This window comes from Typha latifolia, chromosome 6 (assembly GCF_019914945.1).
Source record: "Typha latifolia isolate L0001 chromosome 6, TyphaL0001v2, whole genome shotgun sequence".
Taxonomy (NCBI): domain Eukaryota; kingdom Viridiplantae; phylum Streptophyta; class Magnoliopsida; order Poales; family Typhaceae; genus Typha; species Typha latifolia.
The window spans coordinates 78090-105479 of record NC_133091.1 but is presented as its reverse complement, the minus strand read 5'-3'; the positions used below and the strand labels follow the sequence as shown (position 1 = coordinate 105479).

General features: G+C 39.8%; 3 protein-coding genes across 7 annotated transcripts; 2 read left to right on the top strand and 1 right to left on the bottom strand.

Moving 5' to 3' along the window:
* The first annotated feature begins 178 nt into the window (after window positions 1-178).
* Window positions 179-3861, top strand: LOC140791301 (syntaxin-31). 2 transcript variants are annotated; one of them, XM_073141811.1, is made up of 6 exons: window positions 179-1278; window positions 1410-1660; window positions 1748-1893; window positions 2007-2045; window positions 2695-2892; window positions 3415-3861. In XM_073141811.1, the coding sequence occupies exons 1-6, from the start codon at window positions 1068-1070 to the stop codon at window positions 3572-3574; spliced, it is 1005 nt and encodes a 334-aa protein (XP_072997912.1). In that variant the 5' UTR covers window positions 179-1067; the 3' UTR covers window positions 3575-3861. The 2 variants fall into 2 exon arrangements, with proteins under 2 accessions (XP_072997912.1, XP_072997911.1); XM_073141810.1 differs by having other exon boundaries at window positions 2695-3861.
* A 7157-nt stretch (window positions 3862-11018) lies between these two features.
* LOC140790410 (auxin transporter-like protein 2) lies at window positions 11019-16962 on the top strand. Of its 2 annotated transcripts, none has more exons than XM_073140484.1 (8): window positions 11019-12078; window positions 12320-12677; window positions 12798-12983; window positions 13123-13235; window positions 13366-13549; window positions 13744-13841; window positions 15061-15526; window positions 16393-16962. In XM_073140484.1, exons 2-8 carry the CDS (start codon window positions 12492-12494, stop codon window positions 16615-16617), a joined length of 1458 nt encoding a protein of 485 aa, XP_072996585.1. In that variant the 5' UTR covers window positions 11019-12078; window positions 12320-12491; the 3' UTR covers window positions 16618-16962. The 2 variants fall into 2 exon arrangements, with proteins under 2 accessions (XP_072996585.1, XP_072996586.1); XM_073140485.1 differs by having other exon boundaries at window positions 11325-11786.
* A 962-nt stretch (window positions 16963-17924) lies between these two features.
* Window positions 17925-26950, bottom strand: LOC140790409 (uncharacterized). 3 transcript variants are annotated; one of them, XR_012109399.1, is made up of 9 exons: window positions 25348-26950; window positions 25010-25100; window positions 24829-24907; window positions 24458-24580; window positions 23099-23241; window positions 19579-19682; window positions 19246-19333; window positions 19069-19167; window positions 17925-18374 (listed from the first exon to the last, which is right to left on the bottom strand). XR_012109399.1 is itself a non-coding variant. In XM_073140483.1 (9 exons), the coding sequence occupies exons 1-9, from the start codon at window positions 26849-26851 to the stop codon at window positions 18282-18284; spliced, it is 2259 nt and encodes a 752-aa protein (XP_072996584.1). In that variant the 5' UTR covers window positions 26852-26942; the 3' UTR covers window positions 17925-18281. The 3 variants fall into 3 exon arrangements, 1 of the variants encoding a protein (XP_072996584.1); XR_012109400.1 differs by having other exon boundaries at window positions 23099-23214; window positions 25348-26949; XM_073140483.1 differs by having other exon boundaries at window positions 23099-23176; window positions 25348-26942.
* Between the last annotated feature and the right edge of the window lie 440 nt (window positions 26951-27390).

The window sequence follows — 27390 nt, the reverse complement described above, 5'->3', positions numbered from 1 at the left end:
CGCATGACACGTGGCTTGGAATGTTCATATTATCAACGCAGCCAGGTGCTCTGTTGCGTGTGAAGTGTGATGAGTAGGTCCAGTTTGGAGGAGAATATATTTATTTATATACGCTAACACGCGTTAGGACTACTCCAAGTAAGCTACGCCGTTTCATATTCTCTATATTATTTTTTTTATTTTTTTTATTTTTTTATCTATTGTATGATGCGTTACCGCTCACCCAAGCTGAGCTAAGCTACTGTGGGGTGTTGGGCCGGGTTGTGGAAAAAAATTGTATGATCCGTCCAGCCTATATGTCGTGCGCGCTGGCGTCGCGCTGGTTTCGTCAGGCCAAGTTTGACCATGATCGATTCCAAACCGTCGGATGTCAGACTTGGGAATTGGTATCGTAACAAAGAGGGGCCCATCCAGATCTTTGGTCAAGCTAGCAAATCTTGTTGTAGTCCACCGTCTGTCCTCGTGATAACGCAAGAGCTGACCCACCCCAAACCCAACAATACAAGCCACTGACCTTTCTACGAACTTATCCGCAGACCAGTTGAAAGTTGAAACAGCAGTAGGTCGATAGTCGCGTAATAGGTAACAGCGTGTTTTGAAAATGGAACCTAAGATTGATCTGTCTGACCTGAGGAGTTCTTAAAAGACTAGTGGTCCGAAGATTGTTGACATGAATTTATTAATTTGCCAAAGCCCCAGTATAAGATGGCATGGCAACCAAAGAAAGTTGTGGGCCATGATCGAAGCTGTTTCTACAGGGCCTTTTATTTTTTCCATGCTGCTTCCAGCCCAAGTAAGCATTCACAGAAGGCCCTTTCTGTTTGGGCTGGCTGGCCCTTGTCTTGATGCATCATCGGCCGAAACTTAGGTAGAACACAGAGACGGAGACGCTGGACGCGTACGGCCAAGACGATGCCCACCCACCCCCCGCTGGCCAAGTGCTGGAGGCGGAGCCATACCTGTCTCTTTTACCTTTCCAACAAGGAAACCCTACTGCGCTACTAACCTACCGCTAAAACTTGGGAGTTGAGAACGGGACTCCCAAGTTCAAGCTCGGATTTTGATCAATGGCTTGGTCGTCCGTTTCGTGCTACCGCGACCGCACAGCGGAATTCCGTTCCTTCTCCGAGAAGATAAAGAGATCCGCATCAACGACGGCCACGTTAATTTCATCATCCCAACGAGTGGTAACCTCAAGATCTGAATTCAACAGCAAGGCATCTAAAATTGGGCTGGCCATCTATGAGACTTCGCAAAAGGTCGCGCGGCTCGCAAAGCGTAAGCCTTTCTTTCTGTTAATCTTCTTGTCAATTCTTTTCTCAGCGTGCCAAAGTCGCAAACTTGACAAGATCCACATGAATCTCGACGAATTTTTCGCCTAACTAAAACATTTCCTTTTGTGTACAAAGTGGCCAAAAGGTCATCCATGTTTAGTGATCCGGCGATGGAGATTCAAGAACTCACTGCTCTTATTAAGAACGACATCACGGCGCTGAACGCAGCGGTCTCCGATCTGCAAGTCATTCAGAACATGGAAGCAACCGATAGCAACTGGTCCAGTGACGGAGTTGTTCATGCCACAACCATTTGTGATGACTTGAAGAATAGATTAATGCGAGCTACGAAGGAATTCAAAGATGTATTGACTACAAGGACCAAGGTTACATCAAAGATTCTCCTTTTTTTCTTTTCGTTCCTATTTGTTGTTTCTTTTAAGCTTCTTGATGATATTATTAACATCTAACAGAACCTTAAGGCTCATGAAGATAGGAAAAAGATATTCTCTACAAACGCCTCAAGAGAGAATGCATTCAGTAATCAAGTTAAGACACCCACTGAACCCCCTCCGTGGTCAATTGCACCGAATACTACTACTGTAACACCGTCCTCGATGTAAGTTTCTCATATGCATTTGAAATTTGATCAACAGTATTCTGTGACCTTTTAGCATTTAGTTAAACCCGCATACTCACTGGAGTTTATGTTTCTGTTGTACTGTCTTTCAGAATGCCCACAAGCGGGATTTCAAATGGAAATCAGTTGAGGTAGTCCTCTTATTCTACTGCAATATAGATTTGAATTGAGAATTACTATTAAATTCTTCGATATCAAGGTGCCTTAAACTCTATCAATGTTCTGTAGTCTGAAACTTTGAAAATGAAACACTAAGTCCATTTCATAGCATAGTGATAGTATCTTGCGCAATAATGATGCAGTCGTTGTGGTTCTAAATCTCTTTTAAAATCAGTATTTGACTATTTTCAATTCTGTAAAGAACACACCATTAGAATCATTTTCAGAGATTTTGATTATGGAAGAGTGGAACAAAGTGAAAGAACCTACAAATAGGAGACTGACCAATAAGTATGGCATTTTGAAGAAATATAAGCGGGTCACCTTTACATGTAACATTAGTTTTTTATTTATTTATTTTATTTATTTTTTAATTTTTTTTATTTAAGTTCTTTCAGATAGGCAATGCCATTTCAGAAAATAATGCTATTAGCCATTTAAATCAAATTGTACTCAGATGTTATACTTTGATGTGCTTCCTTTTTGCTCATTTAATCTGCAGGTAGATTATCCATTAAATTTAGTATGCCAGAAAACATATTATATGCTTGTAGAGGAAATAGTATTGTCCTTATTTATTACAATACATTTCTTTGGTATTAATGGAATTACTTTCTCCAGACGGCGGTTAGCCGTGGAGAACACCCCATCCCATCAGGTAGAAATGACTGTGGTACAGCAAGTGGTTCCTCAGCAGGACAATTATAGACAAGGTCGAGCTGTAGCTCTTCAGAATGTTGAATCAACAATATCTGAACTCGGTGGCATCTTTACACAGTTGGCTACGATGGTTGCTCAACAGGGCGAGCTAGCTATCAGGTTGCCCTACTATGCTCCTTATTGCTATTTTATGCTATATCCAATTCTTTTTTCTTTCCCTTTGATGACAGATTTCCTACAAGTAGTGAATCGTGATGATTTCTTTTTTCTTGAAATTTGTTGCAATGTTGTTTTGTTCAAACTATGTAGTCATTTGTTACTGTGTTTGTGCTATTGTCAAGAAATGGAACTTGGACTGATGACTACCAAAGAAAGGCATAGTGATTGTTATATATAATTGAAGTTTAGGGGTCTTTGAATCCTTGATAGCTAAGAATTTCAGTATAGGGTAACATGTAATGTACCAGTTATATGCTTTTTACCTCACCGACATTCAATATTTGTTTGGGGTGATATTACCTTACTTAAAAGATAAGGTCAAAATGCTGAATCACTTGAACCAAGCTGCTGTTTTTATGGAAGCTTTCACAAGCTTATCTACCTTTTTACTGAAAGCTATATCTTCTATGTTATCTATAAAGTTGAATTTTCAGATCAGCAACTTAAGGGTTGCACGTGCAGGATTGATGACAACATGGATGAGTCATTAGCAAATGTAGAAGGTGCTAGCAGTGCTCTTTTGAAGCACTTGAATCACATATCTTCAAACCGGTGGCTTCTGCTCAAAATTTTTTCCATTCTCATAATTTTTCTATTGGTGTTTATTTTCTTTGTGCTCTGATCTGTACCTAATTGATTTTTTGCATCCTGCCATATTTTTCCTTACTTTCTTATGTTGGCCTTTCTTTTGATATTTGGCATTAAGGTGAGTATGTTAATATTTTATAGATTTCTTACATTTATAGTTAGGTGTACTTTGCATGTTCCTGTCTTTGATTTTCCTCAGTTCCTCGTGGTTCAATACAATCTATAAGAAGTTGTCGTATTTGTAAACATTGTAATTCTTAGTGACAGATCCTACAGATAATCTGTGATGCATATTTTAATTCATATCGTATTTTATAAACATGTGAAATGGTATCTGAATGGATTCAGGTTATTTTTTCAACTTAATTGTTTTTTGGTAAAGGTTGTAACTTTAAAAGCTTAGAGATTCAACCGTATATGGTGCTGTATTGTGTAGATGAACAACCGTCTTGGATAATCTCTCATTTCTTGCACGTAGTCAGATTCGACAGATCTCTCCTTGTGATTTCTGTCGGCCGGCAAAAATTACCAAAATCTGATGATCTGGAACCTTTTCATTAGAAAACTTGAAAGAAAGAAAATTACTTATGTAGAATATTATATAGGAGGTGTTATGTTGATGAAGACCTAGACTAAACCCTGAACTGAAATCAATGTCAATCAGATTGAAGACCAAGTTCCATCTGAAAAAACAAGCTGTAATGTCTCCCGAATCTCAACTCTTATAGTGAGTTAGTCACTTAACTGCAATGTGAGCTAAAACTTATTGTTGGAGCAATGGTTCTTTGTTCTGTGATCTCTTATAGTGACCGGTAAAATATCATATATTGAGTCTTTATTTGGTTTGAAACTAAGCTCCGAACTCGATTAGTTAATCTTATTTTTTAGTGTTAATTTTTTAAAGTAAATTTAATTAGATATAAAAAAAGATAAAAATATATTTAATTATTGAACCAGTTTAGAAGTTCTTAAACTTAAAAAATATAGCCTAAGGTTCTAGTACTATGATTTTGATATGTTTATAGAAGTTGACAGAATTTCTTGCTGCCAAGTATACATCAACAAAATCGTTCATGATCAGGTTACAACTAAAGATATATAAATCACATTATTGAACCTCATGAGAAAATGAAAAGGCTCGCCCGAGTCCTTAATATCTTCCTATTTAGATGGGTGGAGGCTCTCACGAGAGAGTCTCCACCTTAGAATAGAAGCTTTAATTTGATGCCTGCCATGATTCCTCCAAACCCCACTATCTATGGAGGGAAAAACGTAACCTCTTTCCTCCTCCTCCTCTTCTTCTTCTTCTTCTTCTTCTTCTTCTTCTTCTTCTACTCGGGCCATCCCAATTGCTTCCTTCCATCATTTCATTTAGCCCATTCCATTCTAGAATGCGTGTGACACCGTGGAAAGGGTCACGCTGATGCAGATAGAACACGGGCTGGGGATTGGGAACCATATCGCACTTGGAATCTTCGTACCCACTACCCACCATGGTTGTATTTTGGCCTAACCAAATGGGGTCTCTCCTGGGTCCTGGCTCCTCAAGAGCCGTAGCATTTACGAGTGTTTAGGCGGATGAAAATGATAAAAGATAAATCCTGTTCTGAATCCTTGATTGTTTTAATGTTTTGTTCATTCACCAAGGTTGTTTTAATGTTTTGTCCAATCTCCTGTTTCCTTCTCACTTCTACAGTCTTGACTGTCGAGAGATGGAGAAGAATGTTGTGGTGTGACCAACTAGGATTTGGAGACAACAATGGGTGGTTAATGGTACCTTCCTTTAGAAATAGATCACCAGTTGTTGGTTGGTTTGGAGTCCAGAATATACTACAAGTCTAAAGTTTGGCCTTAGTGCACAAAGCTATCATTGCTGCTAACGATTCTTCCCCTGGGAAAAGAAAGGAAGAACTCAAAAAAAGAAAAAGAAAAAACGAAATAGAATAGATCAAGTGATGATTTAATTCTTTGAATTGGAGAGACTAGTAATGGAAACGCTAAAGTAAGTCAGCATGCCGTGTAGGTCTCATCCTGAAATGTGATTTAGTTGGTAAGTCAAAATCTTGCTGAGTATAGAATTAAATTATTCTCTCTTCTTTTCTTTTTCTTTTTTTTAAAAAGAAAAAAAAAGAAAGAGAAGAGGAGAGGATAGAAGACTACCATAACTCTCACCTAGCTTTCAGAAAAGCCGAGCCGCTCATTGTGCTCACTGGTGGCCGTGGGGACTCCGCCCAAGGCCCTACAGGCCACAATTGGGCTTTCAAGGACAAGTGGGGTGGTGTCTCTAGATTCGGTGAACAATTTTCAACGGAGTCGTCCAAATCAAATTCCGAGTTTAGGAGTCCACGGGATGACTCAAATTACGTTTACAGCTCATCGGGGATGGATCAGTTGGTATCAATTGAGTAAAAGTCGAAGCAAATGATAGTAAGACAATATATTCAAATCAATGTTACCCTACTAATTTCTTTTTTCCCCTCCCCGATTTCATGGGAAGGAAACCCTCTTCCTCTCCCATAACGTTCGTTGGGGGTGGGGGTGAGGGGTGTGAAGCACGTGAACTGCACGTGGGCCCTAAACGAATGTTTGTCCTGCTTTCCTTGTTTTGGTCCGGCTGGCTGGCTGGCGTTACTTAAAAATAAATTAAAAGAAATTGGTCATCCCAAATTCAAATTCAAATTCAAATTCATGGTTTAAAAACGAGACTTGGAGATAAGTCTGGTTGTCTTTATTCGAGGATGGTGCGATGAATAACGTGTTTATCGGGAAAATGATATTTTGAAACACCAACGCTTTCCGAACTCGCATGGAATACTCGAGTGCTTTTGGATTTATCCAACGGATGTCAATTAGTACAGATTCACATGGAAACGGAAACGGAAACGGAAACGGAAGGAAGCAGATGAAAAAAAAAAACCTTTGTCAATGAGTGAGACTCCTTTTTAATTATTAGGATGATTGGTCCGTAACTAGATCTACCAAGACCAAAGACTGCGGTTAATTAATTATACTTATATATCACATAATATCCATGATTTCCTGAATCCTCACCGGTACGTTGTTTCCGGGTTCTAAGGTTTCCTTTGAATTCAGGGTGTAGGGAAGAGACCTGCAAGATGCCTGCTTGCCTAGTATTTTATTTTCTAAGAAGCAGTATATTTTGGGTAGTGGTGTGGTGGTAGATACTTTAATTTGGCCCGAGTTCCAGTTCGTAACAGCTAAGCAAATATATCAAAATCATAGGACTGGGACACTTGGTTAAGGCTTCGAATTAACTGCAACTTGGTTGGTCCGTATCTCCCGTATCTAGTCTGGCCCACCACTTCGCGTGGGTGTCCTTTTGGGTGGAATGCAACCTGCTCATTGGTTTCTTCTTTTTTTTTTTTTTTAATATATTTTATTTGTTCTTCCATCAATCAATTGCTATGCTATTGGATAATACATATACCGAACTCTGTCTCTGTCCTCTCTAACTAAGAAGAAATTAGAGGAAAAATGAAAATGCACACGATATTGGACCACAAAAAGATTCACCGTTTATCAAACTAAAAGTGACCACATGAATCCAAATCTGCACCCGCACCCTGAAGCATCGATCCACATGAAGGGATTGATGGAACTTATTTAGCCGGGAGAATGATTACATATCCCACGGCGGGCCACGGGGGTATGGAGGCCATGTTCCATAATACCTACACAGCGTTTGATCCACGCTTTCTTCATATCCCTCCCTCAGGGTGGACAAGAAGGCGACAGGACCTGGTAGTGGAGCAGATGATCGATATATAGAGGAAGGAATGGGCTGACATGGTGCTCCTTAATGGGCATTGTCTTCTTGGGACTATCTATGCATGGGTAGACTTTAATTACCGGCCAGTTTCTTTTGAATGCTAAACTGCGTCCTTCTTTGAATGATTGGTTTAAAATAAAGATATTTCACGATATTATGCCAGCCAGCCAACCAGAGCCAGTTCAAGCCTAGTTTTTTGTACTGGTAATCTCACTAATATCAACTGTGTGAACGACGCTTACTGTTATCGAAGACGGCAATCCGCTTTGGCTTTTGCACGTGATCTCGCTCGGTAATGGCGTAGCCTTAATTTCAGATTGGCTCGCATACTGAGAGATAAGGGGACGGCCTTCAAACATCACACACACTTACTTTTATATCGCTAATCCAAAGGTGTGGAGTTCTGTACACTCCCCCCACCATTACAAACTCCGTCTCGGCTTCCCCATCCTTAGCAGTTCGCCATTTTCGTGAACAAAAATAAAAAGTCAACTTTCCATACGATCCTTTTAACTGCCGTTGTTTTTAATTAAAAAAAATAATAAATAATAATAAATAAAAAAAAAAAAAAATATATATATATATATATATACTTATAGTCAACTTTCTCAATTTTGGTTAATAACATAATTACACCGGCCTGGCGCAATATCGATTGCTTTAACGTTCATCTAGCACATGAATTATCGTAATCCCATACAAGAACCATGTGATCCTTTGTGTAGCCCTTCTCCAATATGAGATTATATATAATTAATTTTTGTGGCTCTTTCTATATAATTTTACAATAGCAAGCGAATCTATATATATATATATATATATGACTTTAAAAAATAGGTAGCTTTGACTTGCGGCAGCCCCTCCCCCGAGACGAAAGGACATCAATGAAGGTTTTAATAAGACCAATTAATGGTTTAGATCCTTTGGATAGTTGACCAGATACCTAACGTCACTTGACTAACGAGTCAGCTTGATGAGTAGTAGTAACCGTACAGGAATCGGACATCAATCTCTCACGAGATTACCATCTATAGCATCATGAGAGCTTGGAAATGAACAAATAAGTACGAGTCCGGGAGTGCAAATTACGCAACGTTAGGACTTTGGACTTGCAAGTAGATTCTTTGTAGGTTCGAAGACTAAACCGGGTCAAAAGTAATAAAAGGAAATAAATCTAGCGTAGTAGCTAGCGATGAAACTTAGGAACATGATGATGATCTGAACACTGGATTCATAACAGAACAGAACAGTTGTGCATCGGATCCCGTGTCATAGAAACACCGACTTCTAAAGGGCAACAGCATGAAGATTCACAAACGCAATTAAATGCTCACCGATTGAGAGGGGAAAAGTCAGAAAGAAGAGTGTTGCAGTAAGAAGTATTTAAAGAGAGGATCAATTGGTTATGTAATTTATTTACAGTTTGGAATCTTAAAAAAACGGCACTGTCTGTCGGTATGAGTTAATTATTAATTAACGTTGAGTGAGTTGGGTGCCATTATACGCTAGTTACTTGTAGTCACATAGCGGTTACAGTCTAATATACCTTTTCAGTGTTTAAGATGAGATTTAATAGCTAATTACTGGCATCAATTGGATGCACATGTGGCTTTTGAGCGGTCATGCCCACCCGTACCCATTTTTTGGTATTTGTTAATAGACATCTAGGGATCAAATCACCTCCTACATTAAGCCACCGCCAAGGTGATGGGGCCTACTCACCTAATTAAAGACAATAAGACATCCATCCCACTCTATTATTAAGTTTCTATTAGCTACCCTCTCCTATATTTTAACTCACATTGTACGGGATTCCAACAGTTAGTCGATGCCGTATTAACTCATAATTCACAATCATGAAACCCTCAGCTAATTCCGTTTTAAACCAAAAAGGTATTTACGGTACGGGTTATTTTTCTCTGCTGCTGCTAGTGCGCCATTATACACACACACACACACACGAAGACAGGTGGTCGAGTTAAAATGCGTCTTCTAATTGGATGACGACACATGTTACATGTATGTGCAAGAAGAAGAAGAAGAAGAAGAAGAAGAAAAACTGGCACGTGAGTGGAGGATCGAGTGCACCTCCCGCCTTATCTTAAATCCCTTTGTTTGTCCAAAAGGGATTTCGCGTCTTCATTCATGTAAGTGTGATGCCGGGCCCCCCACCTTCTCGTGCCGTGCCATTTTCTGAAGATTCCGACGGCCTCCAAAAGTAGAGGGGATTACTACTACTATTATTATAAACATAACAAAAAGTTAAAGTCCCACGTAGCTTAAAATCCAGACGCCCACGACGCTCCTTAATAGAGGAATCTATACTATTCAATGCATACTTTATTTCCATTTATCCCGTTGCATTAAATCAATAGATAGTAGTGCCCTTTTTTTCTTCTTTCACACGGATGAGGATTAAGGAGGCAACTCGCTCTTGAGTCTTTGTCTATACCGGATGATTATTTATTTTTTAAATGTTCAGTGTATATATATAGTTTCAGATGTGAGTAGTCGCGTCGTATTGCGTAGATTACAAATTAATTAATCATTACTATTGCGCGGCTCCACTAAGCATAAACTTGATCCCGACGTCGCTGGGGAAGACCGAAGACAACATTAGGAGTGAAGGAAAGGATTAACCAGTAACCAAAGCAGAAAAACTATAAATTATCAAATTAAAGTAGAGAGTATGAGAAAGAGGGTGGTGGTGTGTGGGTCAAATTAAAGAGGTGGATTGATTGGGTCGTTGCAGGGGCTGAGAATAAACCACACCTAACCGACACAACCCCGTTGGAACGGGCAAACGTGGGGTTTATGCGAGGAATTAATGGGGGCAAGCCTTCTTGTAACACGGAGCACTTTAAAGTTCCTTCTACTACCAAACAAGTTCAAAAAGGGAGGTGATACACCACGTATGGGTCTCTTCTTTAGATTCCTGTCAATTTTCCAGCTTCCTTCTTAGCTCGTTTGTGCTTTTCTCTTATCGCTTAGCAATCATGGCAAGTATTCTTAATCATCAATTGACGCCGGCTCACGATCCTAATCACGGGTAGCCTCCCTTAACTGTCACAAGTGAAATGATAAAAGAGGTAAGAGACATTATCAAAATTGGCCATACCAAATTATTATGCATATATATCGTCTATACGGAGACATGGGACAAGATCACTATCCACGTCGACGAGAGAGCCAGTGGTTGCAAAATTAACCTTCTAGCTGCGACTATAGGGAGTCTGGAATCTGGATATGGCTCCCTTCCGAATCCCATAGGTTTAAAAGTCCAAGACCTGATGTAGATCTTCGACCTAATAATCTTAACTCAATCGGGCTGCGCTGTTTAATTTCGTCCCCTTGGTTGAGTTAATTTAATTTACTTTATTTTAGTCAAATGTTAATGGGGCCCATTTGGCGTCCATACAAAATTAAACTTGAGAAAATGAGTCTTTTAAGTTTTTTTTTTAAAAACCCAAATTAAGCGAAAAATTAATGTTGACGGACGGCCACTTGAACGCAATCCATGCTCTTGAGGTGACCACATAAAAAGGGACATCAGGTGGTCTCGGCCCACCGTAGTTTAATGGCCCCACTAACAGGTCCTACTATCCCCGAGCATTAGTAGGCATCATTCCAAAGGAGAGAAGGTCCTACATACCTACATATTGCCACTGCCCACTGCCCAATTGGAAGCAATTCAATTCCTACAACAAGGAAAAAAAAAGAAAAGAAACCTTCTTCTTCTTCTTCTTCTTCTTCTTCTTCTTCTTTTGACTGCTTACTCGATCCATCGGCGCTTTATTTATTTGGCAATACCCATGATACATAGAATATATATAGTATATCTGCAGATATTTGTATGGTTGAGTGGGACTTGGATTTGGGTATAGAAAATGGAAGAGACCAATGAAGTTAGAGAAAGGAACAGAGCGCCGAAATAACCGAAAAGGAAGAGGAAAGGGGGGCAAGTTCTAACTTGAAAGAACAGTTAGGAGGAGTTAAAGAGCACGCTGCCTGTCTGCGTATAGAAATCACCGTTGAGAAGAGGAGAGAGAAATTGAGGTGTGTGTGTGTGTGTGTGGTGCTAGAGTGGGTCCAGGAGGTTATAAAAACACCACCGCTTCTCCTCTGATCCCTTGTTTCCACCTTCATCTCAAATTCCCCTAACGGTATTAAGCCCGATAGATCGCTTAGCCTCATCATCTCTCGTTCTCCTCCTCCTCCTCTCTAGTCCCTGTTCTGTAGAACAAGGAAACAAGAGAACAAAAGGTTAGGGTTGAAGGAGAGAAAAAAGAGTAGACGAGTGGAGTCCTAATTCCACCATCCCCTGCCACATTTCAGAGCAAACTCGATTGCCCTCACCATCGAGGACGCGCACTTGATGTTGAAGTCAGTTACTCACTAGTCGCGTTTAAGTCTCCCGGAGTCACTACTAAATTCACACAAGGGAAAGTAACAAAAGGTTGGGATGCACCCGTCCATATATCTCCTCCATTCCCTACTCTCTCTCTCTGTTCCTAGCTAAATTGGCAAGAGCAAGTACAGCTAGCTAGCTGCTTTGTGTGGTTATCCTAATAAAAAGCGTTACTACATCTATTCCCATGCATTAATTATTTCGTTCATGCACCTCGACTTTCTTACTTTAGATACATAAATCCTGTGCGTTACAAAAGGCAAAACTGAGGTGAGAGGGGGCTTCCGTTGCTACCGCATCCATTACCAGATCTCTCTCTCTCTCTCTCGCACGGCAAACAGTAATTTCTTGATATTTCATCGCTTTTCTTCTTTGTTCCTTTTATTGTTTTTCTGACCTCTCCTCCCTTGTTCTAAACCTGTGGTCTGGAAAGAGATCGCCGGTAGCGTTTTGGGCCAGGATTAATTTGAGCCATATTTTCCTCTCTTTTTTTTAAAAAAAAAATAAAATAAATTATTTTTTAGTTTAAAATCTTCTGAAGATATCGTTTTCACGGTTCTGATGTGTGTCGTGTCGTCCAGATCTCAGATCGGTACTACGGGTCTCGGCTTTCGTTCCGCTCTGCTCTGCTTCTGGATATAAAAAAGCAAGAAAACAAAGAGTAAGAGGAGTCGGAGAAAACCGAGAGAGAGAGAGAGAGAGAGAGAGAGAGAGAGAGAGAGAGAGAGAGGGAGAAAGAGAGAGAGAAAGAAGATGGTGCCGCAAAAGCAAGCGGAGGAGGCGATCGTGGCCAGTTTGAACGAGACGGAGCACGACGGAAACGGGAAGGAAGAGGGGGAGAGGGCCAGGGAGGAGTCCCAATCCATGTTTAGCGTCACGAGCCTACTGTGGCACGGTGGCTCCGTTTGGGATGCCTGGTTCAGCTGCGCCTCCAATCAAGTAAGTAGCTTACTTCTCTTCTTACTTGGAGTGTTCATGCAATGTTCATTTCAACAAATATGGATCGGCTTTCTTGGTAAAATAAATTAATTTCTTGGGCATTTTTGTTTTGTTATGCAGGTCGCTCAGGTGCTGTTGACGCTGCCTTATTCGTTCTCGCAACTGGGGATGTTGTCTGGTATTCTTCTGCAGCTCTTCTATGGCATCTTGGGCAGCTGGACGGCGTATCTCATCAGTGTTCTCTACGTCGAGTACCGCACTCGGAAGGAGAAGGAGAATGTCAGCTTCAAGAATCACGTTATCCAGGTCACCTCACTTCTCCCCTCTTCTCCTTTTTCATTCACAGCTCCTGTTCACTTCCTGGACAATATTTGTAATTACATAAATGCCCCTCCCTCTCTATCCATCAGAGCTCTCACCCCCACCCCTGTTTTGCCCTTGGCAGTGGTTCGAGGTACTGGACGGACTGCTTGGGCCGTACTGGAAGGCCGCTGGCCTCGCGTTCAACTGCACCTTTCTCCTCTTCGGTTCAGTCATACAATTGATCGCTTGCGCCAGGTGTGAATGACTCACCTACTTATATATATATATATATATATATATATATATATATTACAACTTTCTTTTCTCTTTCCTCTGCTCAGTCATACAATTGATCATTTGCGTTTTTAATTTTGGGACGATGTAGTAACATATACTACATCAATGACCGGTTGGACAAGAGGACATGGACGTACATCTTTGGGGCTTGCTGTGCCACGACGGTGTTCATTCCGTCCTTCCACAACTACCGGATTTGGTCCTTCCTTGGACTCGGCATGACTACCTACACCGCCTGGTACCTGACCGTCGCAGCACTCATCCACGGCCAGGTCAGACCCTCATCATCATTTGTATGCAGAAAGCAGAGGAGTTCAGATATTATTTCTATGCCATGTCATTCTCCTTTTCCTACATCGACCGTGATGATTTCATTTTCTACACTCTTTCGCCAGTCGCTCCTGAACTCTCGACTCAACAAACCAAGAACTGAATGATGGCAATTAATCTCTAATTCATATTGCAGGTGGAGGGAGTGACGCACACGGCTCCAACCAGGCTTGTGTTGTACTTCACCGGCGCTACAAACATCCTCTACACCTTCGGTGGTCACGCCGTCACCGTGTAAGTGAGACTAATTATTAAACTCGTATTATAGCTACTATATAGCTTTTGGGACTTCATAAAAGACCAGAGGCTTGTGGTCTCGATCGTATATATATATATATATATATATATATATATATATAGCTATAGCTACACTACTTTGATAGCCCATAGCCTCGATTAGTTTGTTCAGTAACCGCTTTTATATATTTTTCCTCCCCTCCAGCTTTTAATGAAAAAAATAAATAAAAAGAAAAGAAATTATCTTTCTAACTTTTCACCTCGCTTTTGCGGGATTTCTTACTTTCTTTCCGCCTATCCTTCCTCAATCGATAGCTGCTTTGCTTTTCTTTCTGGGCGGCAGGGGTGGACAAGCCCGGATTTGGAAATGATTTCTCCGGTCTCCGGTCTCCGGTCTCCGGTCCCCACTACTTAACTCCACAAAATTAAAAAGGACGATGTCCTTATGACAATCTTAGTCTTAGATTAAATCCCTTCCCTACTCCCTACTCCCTACTCCCTAATATATATATATATATATATATATGTGCTAGAAGATTGGGTTGGGTAGTAACTAGAACAGTTGAATAGGGTAGGGGTATTTCGTGGAGTGGGAACCAGCTGTTTCGGTACTCATCAGTGGTAAATAAATGAACTCCACCCAACTTGAAATGATATAGACAAAAGGAGCTTTATGACTATGCTAATTCTATATCAAGTGAAGAAGAATCTTTTTTATTTATTTCTTAGTGGAAGGGGAAAAGAGAGATAAGAGGATGGGATACAAGGATGGAAGGGTATAAAAAGTGGAGGTTGTTTCCTTTCTAAATCACATCGGTGGCGGTGTGGTGATTGGTACTAGAGTAGGGTCCCACTCCCACACAAGAGAATATCAACTAATTAATCCAGCTCTATTAGACGCGGTGGTTTGCTTGCATCATCCTCGTCATCACAATCACGTTTGATAAGGTCTATTGGGTTAGTTACCTTTTAACCGGAGATTAGGAAGAAAGCGTATGAATTATGCTTTCTTAATCATGATCAGTCTATTAAAATTTTGCTTCTTATCGAAAGCCAGACATAATAGATAACGGCCATACTACAAACACAGTCTAGTCTTTTGCTAGTTTCTTTTTCCCAAACTTGTAAACTTTTTTAAAAAAATTTACGGTTCTGCCACTTTGGAAAGAGAAAATTAAGAAGAACAAAAAAAAAAATAAAAAAATAAACTTTTCAGGGAGATCATGCACGCCATGTGGAAGCCGCAAAAGTTCAAGTACATCTATCTCCTCGCTACTCTGTACGTGTTCACACTGACGCTGCCTTCGGCGTCGGCGGTGTACTGGGCGTTCGGCGATCAGCTTCTGAACCACTCGAACGCCTTCTCGCTGCTGCCCAAGTCCGGGTTCCGGGACGCGGCGGTGATCCTCATGCTGATCCACCAGTTCATCACGTTCGGGTTCGCGTGCACGCCGCTCTACTTCGTGTGGGAGAAGGTGATTGGGATGCACGACACCAAGAGCATCTGCTTGCGTGCATTGGCTCGCCTCCCCGTGGTGATCCCCATATGGTTCTTGGCCATCATCTTCCCCTTCTTCGGGCCCATCAACTCCGCCGTTGGCGCGCTGCTGGTTAGCTTCACAGTCTACATCATCCCAGCCCTGGCTCACATGCTCACCTACCGCAAAGCCTCCGCTAGAATGGTACGTAACCTTTAAAACCTATCAAGGAAATTCATTCCTTCCTTCCTTCCTTCCTTCCTTTGCCTGCCTGCCAACTCTTCCAACAGTAAATGGGTTTCTAATTTTGCTTTTTCATTTTAACCTTCTCACAATATATTATGTTTGCAAAAAGAAATCACCTGTTCTTACGTTTTTTTCTTTAACTTACTTATTTAGCCTGCCAAAGTACATACATATATTTGGTTGTTTGACCATTGCTGTTCGTATCCTAAACTCTCTCTTCTCTTTACCTTCTATTATGTAATTAAGCTGCAGCTGGCACGTGCATATGATTGCAACTCCACCGCGTACTCATCGCGTCGTGCAATTACTGGGAGGAGTAGTGTCTAGTGAGCGAGCGTTAGGGTCCCACCCACGTAACCAATGATTAAATCATTCCAACAACCGCATTTATTGAGTGGCAGAGAGACAAATAACTGTACTGTAGAGGGACATATATCCTTGGCTGGCCTTCCTTTTCTTCGACAACCACCCTCCCACACTCTATCCGTAACCACTGGACACTGGTCCACTGGTTACTTATTCCCTTTTGGATAGAAAATGGATATATGATGGGGTTAACTTAATTTTGGTCAATCCGGATTCCCCCTGGACCCGACGCCAACTTAGCTATAGGCCATTTTTATTTTTTTTACACTCTTACTTAGTGGATATCCATCTGCATTTCCTCCGATAGCTACATCCATTTAAAAACTTACAATACTTATTTGGGTGAGATTGGCTAGTGGTATGGATCACGTTCCTTTCCTCAAATCTTTTAATTTCTTTCTGACCATGCAATTGCAATCTTATAATATCTTTTAAATTACTTTGTCGTCTGCATGCAGAACGCTGCGGAGAAGCCACCCTTGTTCCTGCCGAGCTGGACGGCGATGTACGTGCTGAACGCATTTGTGGTGGTGTGGGTGCTAGTGGTTGGATTCGGGCTCGGTGGTTGGGCCAGCATGACCAACTTCATTAGGCAAGTCGACACGTTTGGGCTCTTTGCCAAATGCTACCAGTGCCCCAAACCACCCACTCCCGCTGCTCCCGCTCCAACACAGCATCACTAAGCTAAAGCCTACCGACTGCTTCATTTACTTCCTTCTCCCGACACCAATTAAGTTTACTTTCTTCGCTAGCTTCTTGGTCATCTGTAATATACAACCCACCGAATTGGTGAAGCATCAAAAGTTGCGCCGCCCCTGCCGCTTCCACCGTTCTCGTCGGTTGCTTAATTTCCTTTTCGGTTTGTTCTTTGTTTGCCTTTCCTTCACATGGTGATGGTCTTCTTTTCCTCTGTTCGATCTTTAGTATATGATATAAATATATATATATATATATTTATGTGTTTTAAGTTTGAGGTTTGTGGTAATGTTGATGATGATTCACTCTATAACAAGTTACAAGTGTCGCTACGACTCATCTTGGACTGACGTCCCGGTTACTTTTATTTACATTGGGATTTGGAATGATAAAAGAAATGGTGCGGTGCCGGTGAATAAATGGATGCAAATGTTATAGAAAGTTGCAGTGGTTAGTTATTGTGGCGTGGCTCAGTGGTTTGTCATAATTACGAGCATGGTTTCCCATGTCTTTGCTTAAATACGCAATGTTTGAGAGGCCAGCGCGGTCCAAATAATTAATCCTGCTACTTTTTGTTCGTGAGGCAGGCAAAATATTGCCAATAGGTCTCTCCCATAACGTTGCGAATGGATTCTCTTCTACGATCCCTTCTGATCTTTCACATGGCCTGCACGTTGTAGTTGGCCTCGTCTGGCCGCTTTGACCGCTTGCTTACTTGTCTGTACCACCACCATCTCCGATTCCTTATGTTTCTCCGGTCACATGCAACAGCTTGCCATTGATTTGGATCGTATGTTAACACGCATGGCCGTTGATCCCCTTGCCCTTCTTTTAGTTTCATCCAGAATAATCTAATCGATCATCAACCTTTTGAGTTCTTTTATTTCCTTCAAGCATTCCTGCATGTGATTTGGCAGAATGGATTGTCGTCTAAATGTTGACAAGAATGATGTGGGGGCTAACGCCTTTTCTTTCTCCTGCATGCTTTAGTCCAGAGAAAGCTAGAGAAACAAACAGGATTATTTCGACATCTTCGGTGCAAGATATAGTCCGCATAAATTTAAAGAAAATGTTCAAACCAAACAAAGACAAATCTAGAATGCTTTATATGATTCGATCTCTGCGACATTCACGTTTGCGCACATTTCTGTTATATGCATTCACTCATGCTTCAGACAGCACGTTTCTTCCATCCTAGTTACGGCTCCAAAAAACCACTAGAAGAATATAAATGACGCAGCTCAACAATGTCCTTGCGCTCATGTAATGGGCTAGAAAACGCACTTCAGAAATCTTGCTGAAATTCTAAATGATGCTTTAACGTACATAAGAAGAGAGAGGCCTCCATCACCCGACTTCGTAGGCATTACTAGAGATCCCAAGGTCTTAAGATTTCTGCAAGTCATACCTCAGGCTAATTCCTCTAAAGAAGAAAATAAAGAAGCAATTTTCTTGGACATCTATCTGCCACTGCATCATTAGATGTTCTTAAATTTCATACTTCCGGTATTACTTAGTGATGGAAATCACATCAAGAAACATGATGAAAATGGACTACTCGGGTCAAGGGGAAAAATCACGTTCGTTCAACCAAAATCTTTTTCAGAATTGCTGAAAGGCAGCTCACGTTGATATCTCACCTAGAAGCAAGTTAGTTAAACCAAAATCTTGGACTTGTCAAATCACGTTCAGCTACAGCACTCTGGTTGGCTAGCTTCTGTATTCTAGCTGAGAATTCGTTAGCCTGGAGAGAAAAGAAGAGACAATAATAATTAAATTTACTACTGCACAAGTAATGACACTGCATGTGACTACTACATAAACTAGATGCATAATAGCAGGAAAACGTTCATAACACCAGACATAAATAATAGGAACAAATAAGAACGACTATCAATCTAACCAGGAAAATTTTCTGCAAAATTTCACTGCACTATAAGAGTTAGTTTTCTAGAAAAATGACAAGTCAGAGAATAATCTTTAGCATGCCATTTTGATGGGTCCACGGAAATTATGATTAATACATATACTGGAATCAAATTGGAACAAAAGAAGTGAGAATAATTGACCATACACAAGAAACTTTTTTCCTCTCTAACTACAAACATGGAAATCATCAAGTAGATACAACACTCCAGCCAAAAGACTAATGAAAGCAGAAGAATTTTGTTGCATGAAATTTGCCATCAAAATATGAATTGTTCTTTATTAATACGGTCACTGGGAAGTATGTTTCAAATCACAGAAGATAACAAAATTTCTTAAAAGAATAGAGTCATACTATTATTTACTATTCAAGACTGAGATCTAGAAGCATTAGATTTTGTAAACTTTCAAAGAGACCTTTAATTATCAATTGTAGCACAAAATAAAAAGACAGTAATGATCGTGCTGGAAAAACAATAATGCTACTGTCGGATGAGTCGTATCATGCTGACCTTTTCATCGATCCACATTAGGGACCGGAGCTGATTGTTGAGTATCCGGACAGCAACATCAAAAGGACTCATACTATCAGCTATATCTAGGTCGCCACCCTAGAGATGAACAACCAGAGTAAGTGCATGAATCCAAAAAAGATTAGTCTTGGAATATTGTAATTTATAATACTTTACCTGAGTGGCATTTAACATTTGAATGATAGATTTTACTTGTTCAGTCAGATGTTGCAATTCCTTCTCAACAAATTCTGATTGTTCATACCTGACATTTCAACACAAGCAAACTACTGTTATTCTAACGTAATAAAATAAAACATCTTGATGAAAAAGAAATTAAGCTTAACTTCACATGCTTTAAACATTAGACAAAAACTGCCAACTTGGTTAATGCTGTCAAAGAGATCAAGCTTTCATGTCATTCACAATTCTGTACTTCAATTTTCAATAATATTATTATGAAAAGGGTTAATTATTTGGGCCAAAAGAGATTCTAAAGTATGTACTAACATTGAATCTCTTGCAGAAGCAGCTTCATCTTCAAGAAGCAGACCATGTTCATCTTGGAATATACGCTCAGCTTCTTCTTCCATGCTTTGCAGCGCCTTATCGACCTTCAAAAGAAGATAAGATATAAGGAAAGCATAAAAGGTAAAACCAAGCTATAATAGCTAAAATTCTAAGAGATATAAATCACAAGGAATCGCTTGCTTGTAGATCAACTAAAACCTAATTATTGAATTGCCAGATTACACAATTTTGATGTTGATGCTAAGTTGACTTCTTATAAACCAAAATAAATATTCACATAGGTAAGAGAGAATTTAGAACAAATTATCAATTAAGCTGCAGCTCATGCAACTATAAGACAATGTCTATGGACAGGAAGCTCATGAAAAATCCACGAAGAGATAGCTCACATAACGACACGAAACAAAATTGATCCACAAATAAGAATTTAGGTGTGTAAAATACATTTAAGTAGTTGACACAACAAATTTTGCTAAAGAAATCAATCACACAAATAATTTAAAAAATAAGCCAAAAAATAACCATCTCAAATTAATAACCCAAATATCATTTTGCAATAAATTCTGAAAAAATGACCTGGATTGCAATTACAAACCTACTAAAATAAGCTCTAGTTGGTTCAACTTGTGCCGAGTGGGAGAAGAGAGAAAAATATTAATATGACAAATATATTAAATGTATATATATCTTTGTCATCTTTGTCATCTAAAATCTTATCAGTACAACTTTGCCTCTAATAGAGATCTTCAAATTTGACTTCTAGTTAATCAAATATGATAAAAAAGATAATAGTTGTATTTTAGACAAGACTATATGAGGATAAAATGCTTAAGTAAAATGGAGACGGAGTTTTATAGAATTGAGCCAAATCACGGATAAAATTCAATTAACCCAAAACCTTATACCTTTGAATGATTTTTAGTAACCTAACTAGAGGTGACCATCGAACATGCCAATGCTGAATTCGGGTTGGGCCTATCGGGCCAACCGGGCTGGGCACTTTGTTCATCAACCCACCTACAAGTGGGTTGGACCGGGCTAAAATAAATAAAGTCTAGCTTATTACCGACCACCAAACCGTGAGAAAGAGGGCTCAAGGAGCTGGGCTTTACGACCTCGGGTTGGGCGGGCCTCTTTGTCTTTCTTCGGATTTCCTAGTGATGTAGAGGTCTGTGGCGAAAAAGAGGTTTGGGTCGGACTGCAATGATGGCAGTCGCCGAGCGCAACCTCTTGAAGGATCCAAGGCAGCGGAGATCGGCCCGATATGGTGGTCATTGAGCTCAATCCTTTGAGGAGCTTCCATGTGGTGGAAAATAGTGGCCACGACCAAAAGTCGACATAGTTTCCTCAATAGAATTTTGTCATCTTGGGTAAATGCGCTCTTAAGCTCACTGCTCACATCAATGGAGACGGCGAAGGTAGAAACATACACTATATTCTCTGAATCTTATATATAATAAAAAATGGAGCGACTTCCAATGCTCTCCGCCTTTTTCACTCTAAGCTCGTTCTGATTTAAACTGGTTTGTATTGTTTTAAAGTTCTACTGGTGGGAATTAATTATATTATTATATTTATATTTGACTTTTCGTTTAAGGGTAGGATTAGGACCATTAGGTTCACATTCGATAGAACTAGTACAAGTGTCGTCCTGTCGTGCATTAAAACTAAAATGTTAGTTTATATAAGGACATGAGTGCTTGACTGGAAAAAGAGTACGAGTTAAAGCAACAAATCACTTCAAACTACGGTACTGCCACTGCACCTAATGAAATTATGGATTAGGCTAGGCTCACATGCCGACTTAGTTTGGCAGATCGAGCTATGCTTATGGGTAAGGCTTACGGCTGGATCAATTTCAGTTACTATTAAGAATCGTTTCCAATAATTAAATTTTAGCATTAGTTCTAATTAAATGATTTTCATTACTCCTAGATCAATTTTCTTAATTCATATTGAAGTTAGTTCCAAGTTCAGATAAATCTCTTATATTTTGAATGCATTCTTTTTCAGTTAGTAACTATTCATTAGTTAACTCTCATGTTTAATTCCATTAGATTTGTATTATTAACTATTCTCATGAATTTTTCATTGTATTAAGGTTAAGGATGAAGATTCATAGCTAACATGTTTCTATTAATCTAAATACTTATTTGTTATTAATTACTAAATAGGTTCTTCCTTCTTTTATTATAAACTGAGTGTTCAAATATTGAATATTAGTTGTTTTTCTTAAAAGACATACATCTAATGACTTAAAATTCTTACTCTATATTTTCTTAAAGCAAGGAATAATTTAATTCCTATGAAAATAGAATTGTTTATTTAAAGATAACCTTCCAATTTACTAGTAATTGATTTTGTGATGAATTGTAGAAAAAAGATATTTAGATTAGTTAACAAAGATGTGTTAGTTACAAAGTTGATTTTGGAACCTTATTTCCCATACTCATTTGAAGTAATATCTGCAAAAAAAATATTTTCTTTTTCAATCAATCTTCTAAACCTATTTTCAGCTAACTTAAAATTAATTTTTAAGATTTTAAAACCCTCAAAGTTTCTAAGCAAGTCTTTGCAGGATCGATATCCTGTTTACCAATCTACTCAATAGATTCGTACACTTGCGAGTGTCACTAAATTTTGTCACAGTATATACACTCTTATAACTAGATTTTACTGTTTGAGTTATTGCATGATGTATTAATTTTAGAGTCTTGCATCAATTGATTACTATTGACATAATCTCTAATCCATCCAATGATGGACTTCCATAGTAACATCTATTTACTTTTTGTGCTTATTATACCTCCTTTATTTATCGAATTACATGATCAAGCTTTCGTCTAGTGATGAGAGCAATGACAAGTAACATTTATTTTAATACTTGAATATTGACAAGACTTACAATTTGGATATCAAAATTTGGATTCATTTTGAGCCAAAATTTGATGTATAGTTCTATTTTAAAAGTTGAAATTGGTGTGATGTCTATTTCTATTTTGATAATTGATGATTATTTTATGTATTAGAGGTGTATTGTTTTTATAATTTACGAATTAAATCTTAAATTTCAAGCTTTATTTAATTCAAGTATTTCAGCTTAATTCAGCTCATTTAAGGCTTGAGCTTGTTTAAGACTTGGGCTCAGCCCAAGCTCGGTGCAACTTGGCTTGAGTTGACCCGAGCCTAAACACATATGTGGCTTGATACTAATTTTGAACCGGGCCGAACCTTGCTTAGGCTTGGCTTGTTTACAACATTAAGGCCTTACCCACCAGCATTACTACCAAAGAAAAAGTAGAAATGATGTCTCATTTTCCAAAGACTTAAACCATGAAGATAGATAAGCATACATGTTGGTGCTTCTTGATATATACAGTTCAATGAATAATACAAGATTCAAATAACTCGCATGGTAAATTGAAGCATCAAAGAAAGCTAATACGAAATGGAACAAACTCTTATCTACAGCATACAAAAGTAATAGTTTTTTACAAACCTCATTCTGATGAGTTTCAATCAACTCAAGTTGGCGTTCCAAGCTAGTTTGTGTTTCAACAACTTTTGCCACCTCAGCCTTCCAATTAATTGCAAGTATAAGATCAGCACCACTATCTTGCATATAAAAGCAGCATGTATTACCTAATAAATATAAGGATTAAATATATTTTACCACACTGTACGTATGCTCAAAATCGTTTTACCCCCTTATAGTTTAAAAAGTCTAAAATTAGTCATCGTACTTATAAATAAATTGAGACTATTAATTTTTCTATTAACTTAATAGAATGATATCAAATAACAAAAATACCTCTATCATATTTTTAGACAAAATATGCAAAATTTTAAGATAATATCACTAAATGACCAAAATAGTAATGATGCTCAGTTAAATTTGATAACAATACAAACAGTCTTAATTTAGTCATAAGTATATAAACTATTTTGAGACTTTTTAAATTACAAGAGGATAAAGTAATTTTGAGCATAAGTATAAAGTAGTAAAATGTATTTAACTCTAAACATAATAAAGTCATCCATGACTAAATGGATGTCGTTGTGTGTGCTCGGACAAAGTAGAGTTACTCAAGGAATTGTTTGACATCTATCATGCATTGAAGCTTATCTAGGTATGTTAGAATGCAAACAATTATGTTTATTTCCTTTCTTTCTGTTTCGAGGGGGTTGGCATGCCAACAAATATAATATTCTTCTTTAGAACTTTTACTTTCTGCGGGAAACACTTCATATTATGTTTGGTGTATTATTGTGTTATGATCCCATTGTTGCCGATTTACAGTAACTCCATCTAGGAAATTCATCCCTCAATCTCTTATCCATATGGTATGTACTAACATTGAGACATATGGCCACAAACTTGCGGATTTTTTTTTAAAAAAAAGTGAAGACTTCTAGTTAATATACCATCTTTGCAATATATCCACTGTATAATGATTCTGTGAGTCCATCTACTATATTATTCCATCAAGCACTTATTTCACTGACATATTCTTCAATCAAGCCTAATTCCAAAAGACATGCATGTGAGGTTTAACATGAAAACATAAAACTATATAGTTCTGGATATATACCCTTAAAAAGGGACAAAAAGTTCATATTTATTCTGTATTTTTGTAAAAGGGACAATCACATGCATGGATGATGTGTTTGTGTGTATTGGTTATGAGAGAAATAATATCATATTTCGTGTAGCGAACTCCAAATAAGTAGATATAAGGTTCTTCAGTTCTCTTGTTGAAAATGAAAATAAAACAGACGTAACCGAACTTGAGAAGAAAATAAATTTTGGAACTAAAAAAACCATACAGAAGAGAGATCCAAATCAATCTCTTCTTACCTCCAACCTTATAAGAACATTCCGGTTTTGTAGAATTCTTCTGTCCCATTCAGCTATTGCCACTGCTTGTTTTCGGAACTTTGCAGTGCGCTCTTGTAGTTCATTGTTCCAATCCCTAATAATCTATCATCAACAAGCCAAATTATTTAGAGTTTTAGACAGTAAAGGACTTAAGTTGGGAAATCAAAAGTGTAATTATTGAATCACAATCATGCAAAATCACAAAGCAATAGGAAATCACATGCAAACTAGCCAATCAAAATAACAGGCATGATGGAGCATATCCAATTTATATCCAGGCAGGTCAAAAAAAAAAAAAAAAAACTATATTTAACCAATTTCATTCCTATGAAATAGATGAATCTTGATACCTCCTCAACAACTTTCCCAGCTATCTCTGATGGTAGCTTTGGTGTTGGGGTTACTGTTGAACTTGTGGTGGTGGCCGGCCTGTCAAAGACCACAGAAGCAGAGGGATATCAGTATCATACTAATGCAACCCAACAGCTACAAGCTTCAAGGTGTCTAAAGCTGTCAAGAACATATACAAACCCGCTGCTAGTAGCTTGAATCACTGAAGTTAATGCTGGACTTGTGGTGGCACTGGAACTTGATACATTTGCAGATGTTGGAGCGGAAACACCTAGAAATTACATAAATTTAGAATAAAGGATCTCTACTATGGTAAGGTCATAGATGACATGTAAATATTAAGAGTACCAAACTTCTTGTTCATTAAGATGCAAGAAGGTGGAGATTTTGTAAGACAAGCAAGTACCGCCCACTATGACAAAGAGTGACGATATGAAAATGACAACTGGCATAACGTTACCTACAATATAAAAAGCTTTAAAATAGTTCTTGAAACTAGTGGATCATTGGCAACTCACCAAACGCTAGTGTAGGTTGTGAAGATGATGCTGGTGCTGAGGTTACAGCCGCTGTAGATGCTGGGGCACTAAATGATGGAAAAGCGCTGGCAACTGGAGTAGTGGCCACTGAAGTCTTAGCTGCTGATGCAGTGGTGGATGCTGCCGCTGCCGATGATAATGAGGGCACTGAAAAAACTGGAGACGAGGAAGCAGGTACAGCGGTTGCCGAGGCTTGTGAAGAGAACAATAGAGAACCCGTAGAAGGAGGAATTGTAGCTGCTGATGATGCACTGGTGGTGGCAGTTGTCACTGCGACTGATGTCAATGTTGATGCCGCAGAAGAACTCCCGAAAGACAAGGAAAAGGGCTTGGCAGCTCCGGTACTGGAGAAGGAGGCCGTCGCAGAGGTAGCTGTAGCAGAAGCGGAAGCAGCATTGGCGAACCCCAAGGAGAGCTGAGAAGCAGATGAAGATACGGGAGCACCAAAGGAAAAACCAGATCCTGATGATGACAGGGAACTAACAGATACGGAGGAAGCGGCAGCACTCGATGAGGCAGCAACAGAAGCACTCTTCGAGAGTAACGAGCTACTCCCAAAGGAGAACGAAGGGGCCGAGGAGGAGGTGAGAGAAGGGGCAGAGTAAGATGAAGGAAACATGGAAGAAGAGAGGGATGGGGTCGCCGTTGTTTGAGGTGCAGGTGAAGGAGAGAATGAGGGAAAGGACGGAGTTATCGATGTACTTGTTGTGGTCGTTACCAACGCAGATGAGGCGCCCGCTGCGGAGGAGGCACCAAACAATGGCGAAGAAGAGAGAGATGGGGCCGCCGCCGATAAAGAAGCAGAGGACGTGACTCCAAACAAGGTCGAGGAACCGGCGGTGGACGACCCAAACCCAAAGAGAGGGGGCGACGAAGGTGCACCGAATAGAGGGCTTGGAGTCGAAGGAGTGGATGACGCTGAGGAAGAAGCCGTGGTAGTGGAGGCGGCCGTGCTGAAGGAGAAGGCGGCCCCGAATCCAAAAGGAGGGGGGGTTGTACCTGTTCCAGTAGTAGGGCTGGGAGTAGAGGGAGTGGGGATGGTGGAGGAGGGGCCGAAAGATAGGGAGAAGGGCATCGAAACTGAGGCGGCGGTCGATCCGGAGAAGAGGCTGGCTGCAGTCGATGCAGATGAGGACGACGAAGAGCTAAAAGCTGAGGAACCGAAGAAGGGAGAGGACGCGGGGGCTCCGAAGGCGAAACCGGTCGAGGGAGTGACAGAGGCGAAGGGCGAAGCGGCGGATAGAGAGGGAGCGGATCCGAAGGCGAAGGAAGAGGAGGATCCAGAGGAGGAAGAGGAGAAGAGGGGAGATGCGGAGGAGAAGGGTGAGGAAGATGGCGTTGTCTGGGAGAAGGAGAATCCCGATGACCCCGACGATTGGGAGAAGGGGGAGGGAGAAGAGAACAAGGAGACAGTAGTGGATGGAGCGGTCGACGAAGAGGACGACGAGAGCGTCGAGGGATTAAAGGAGAAGGGCGACGCCATGGCTGCTCTCCTCTGTTCGTCTCGCTCTTGCTCCCTAGGATGGGTTTAGTGGTGGTTGTGTATGTTTTGGGGGGCGGGGGGGGACTAGACGGGAAAATGCAGAGGAAAGCCCTGAAACTGGACCTTAGGCGGTAATTAATTTAATTTTAGAAGCTCATTGGGCTTTATGGTTTCGTCCCGCTCTTGCTCTCCTCTGTTCGTTTGGGGCATGCTCACAAGTCATAACCGGACTATGCGCTACTTTTAATTTGACAATCTTAATTGGGTTCAAATGCTTTTCTCGATTTCAACCCAATTCGTAGTCTGAAGCTCGTATGTGGACCTTTTATTTTAGAATTCAAGGGGCTCAATGGTTTTGTTTGGGTTCACCCCAATCCGTAGTCTCAACCTCGTAACTGGACCTTATGCGCTACTAAGCTACTTTAATTTTAGAACCTCGTTGGTTTTTGTTTTAAAGAAGGTCAATGAACTGAGAATTTAATTATTTTTTACAAGCTTGATACATACAGAGAATAAGAGATATTTCGAAGGGACCTTCT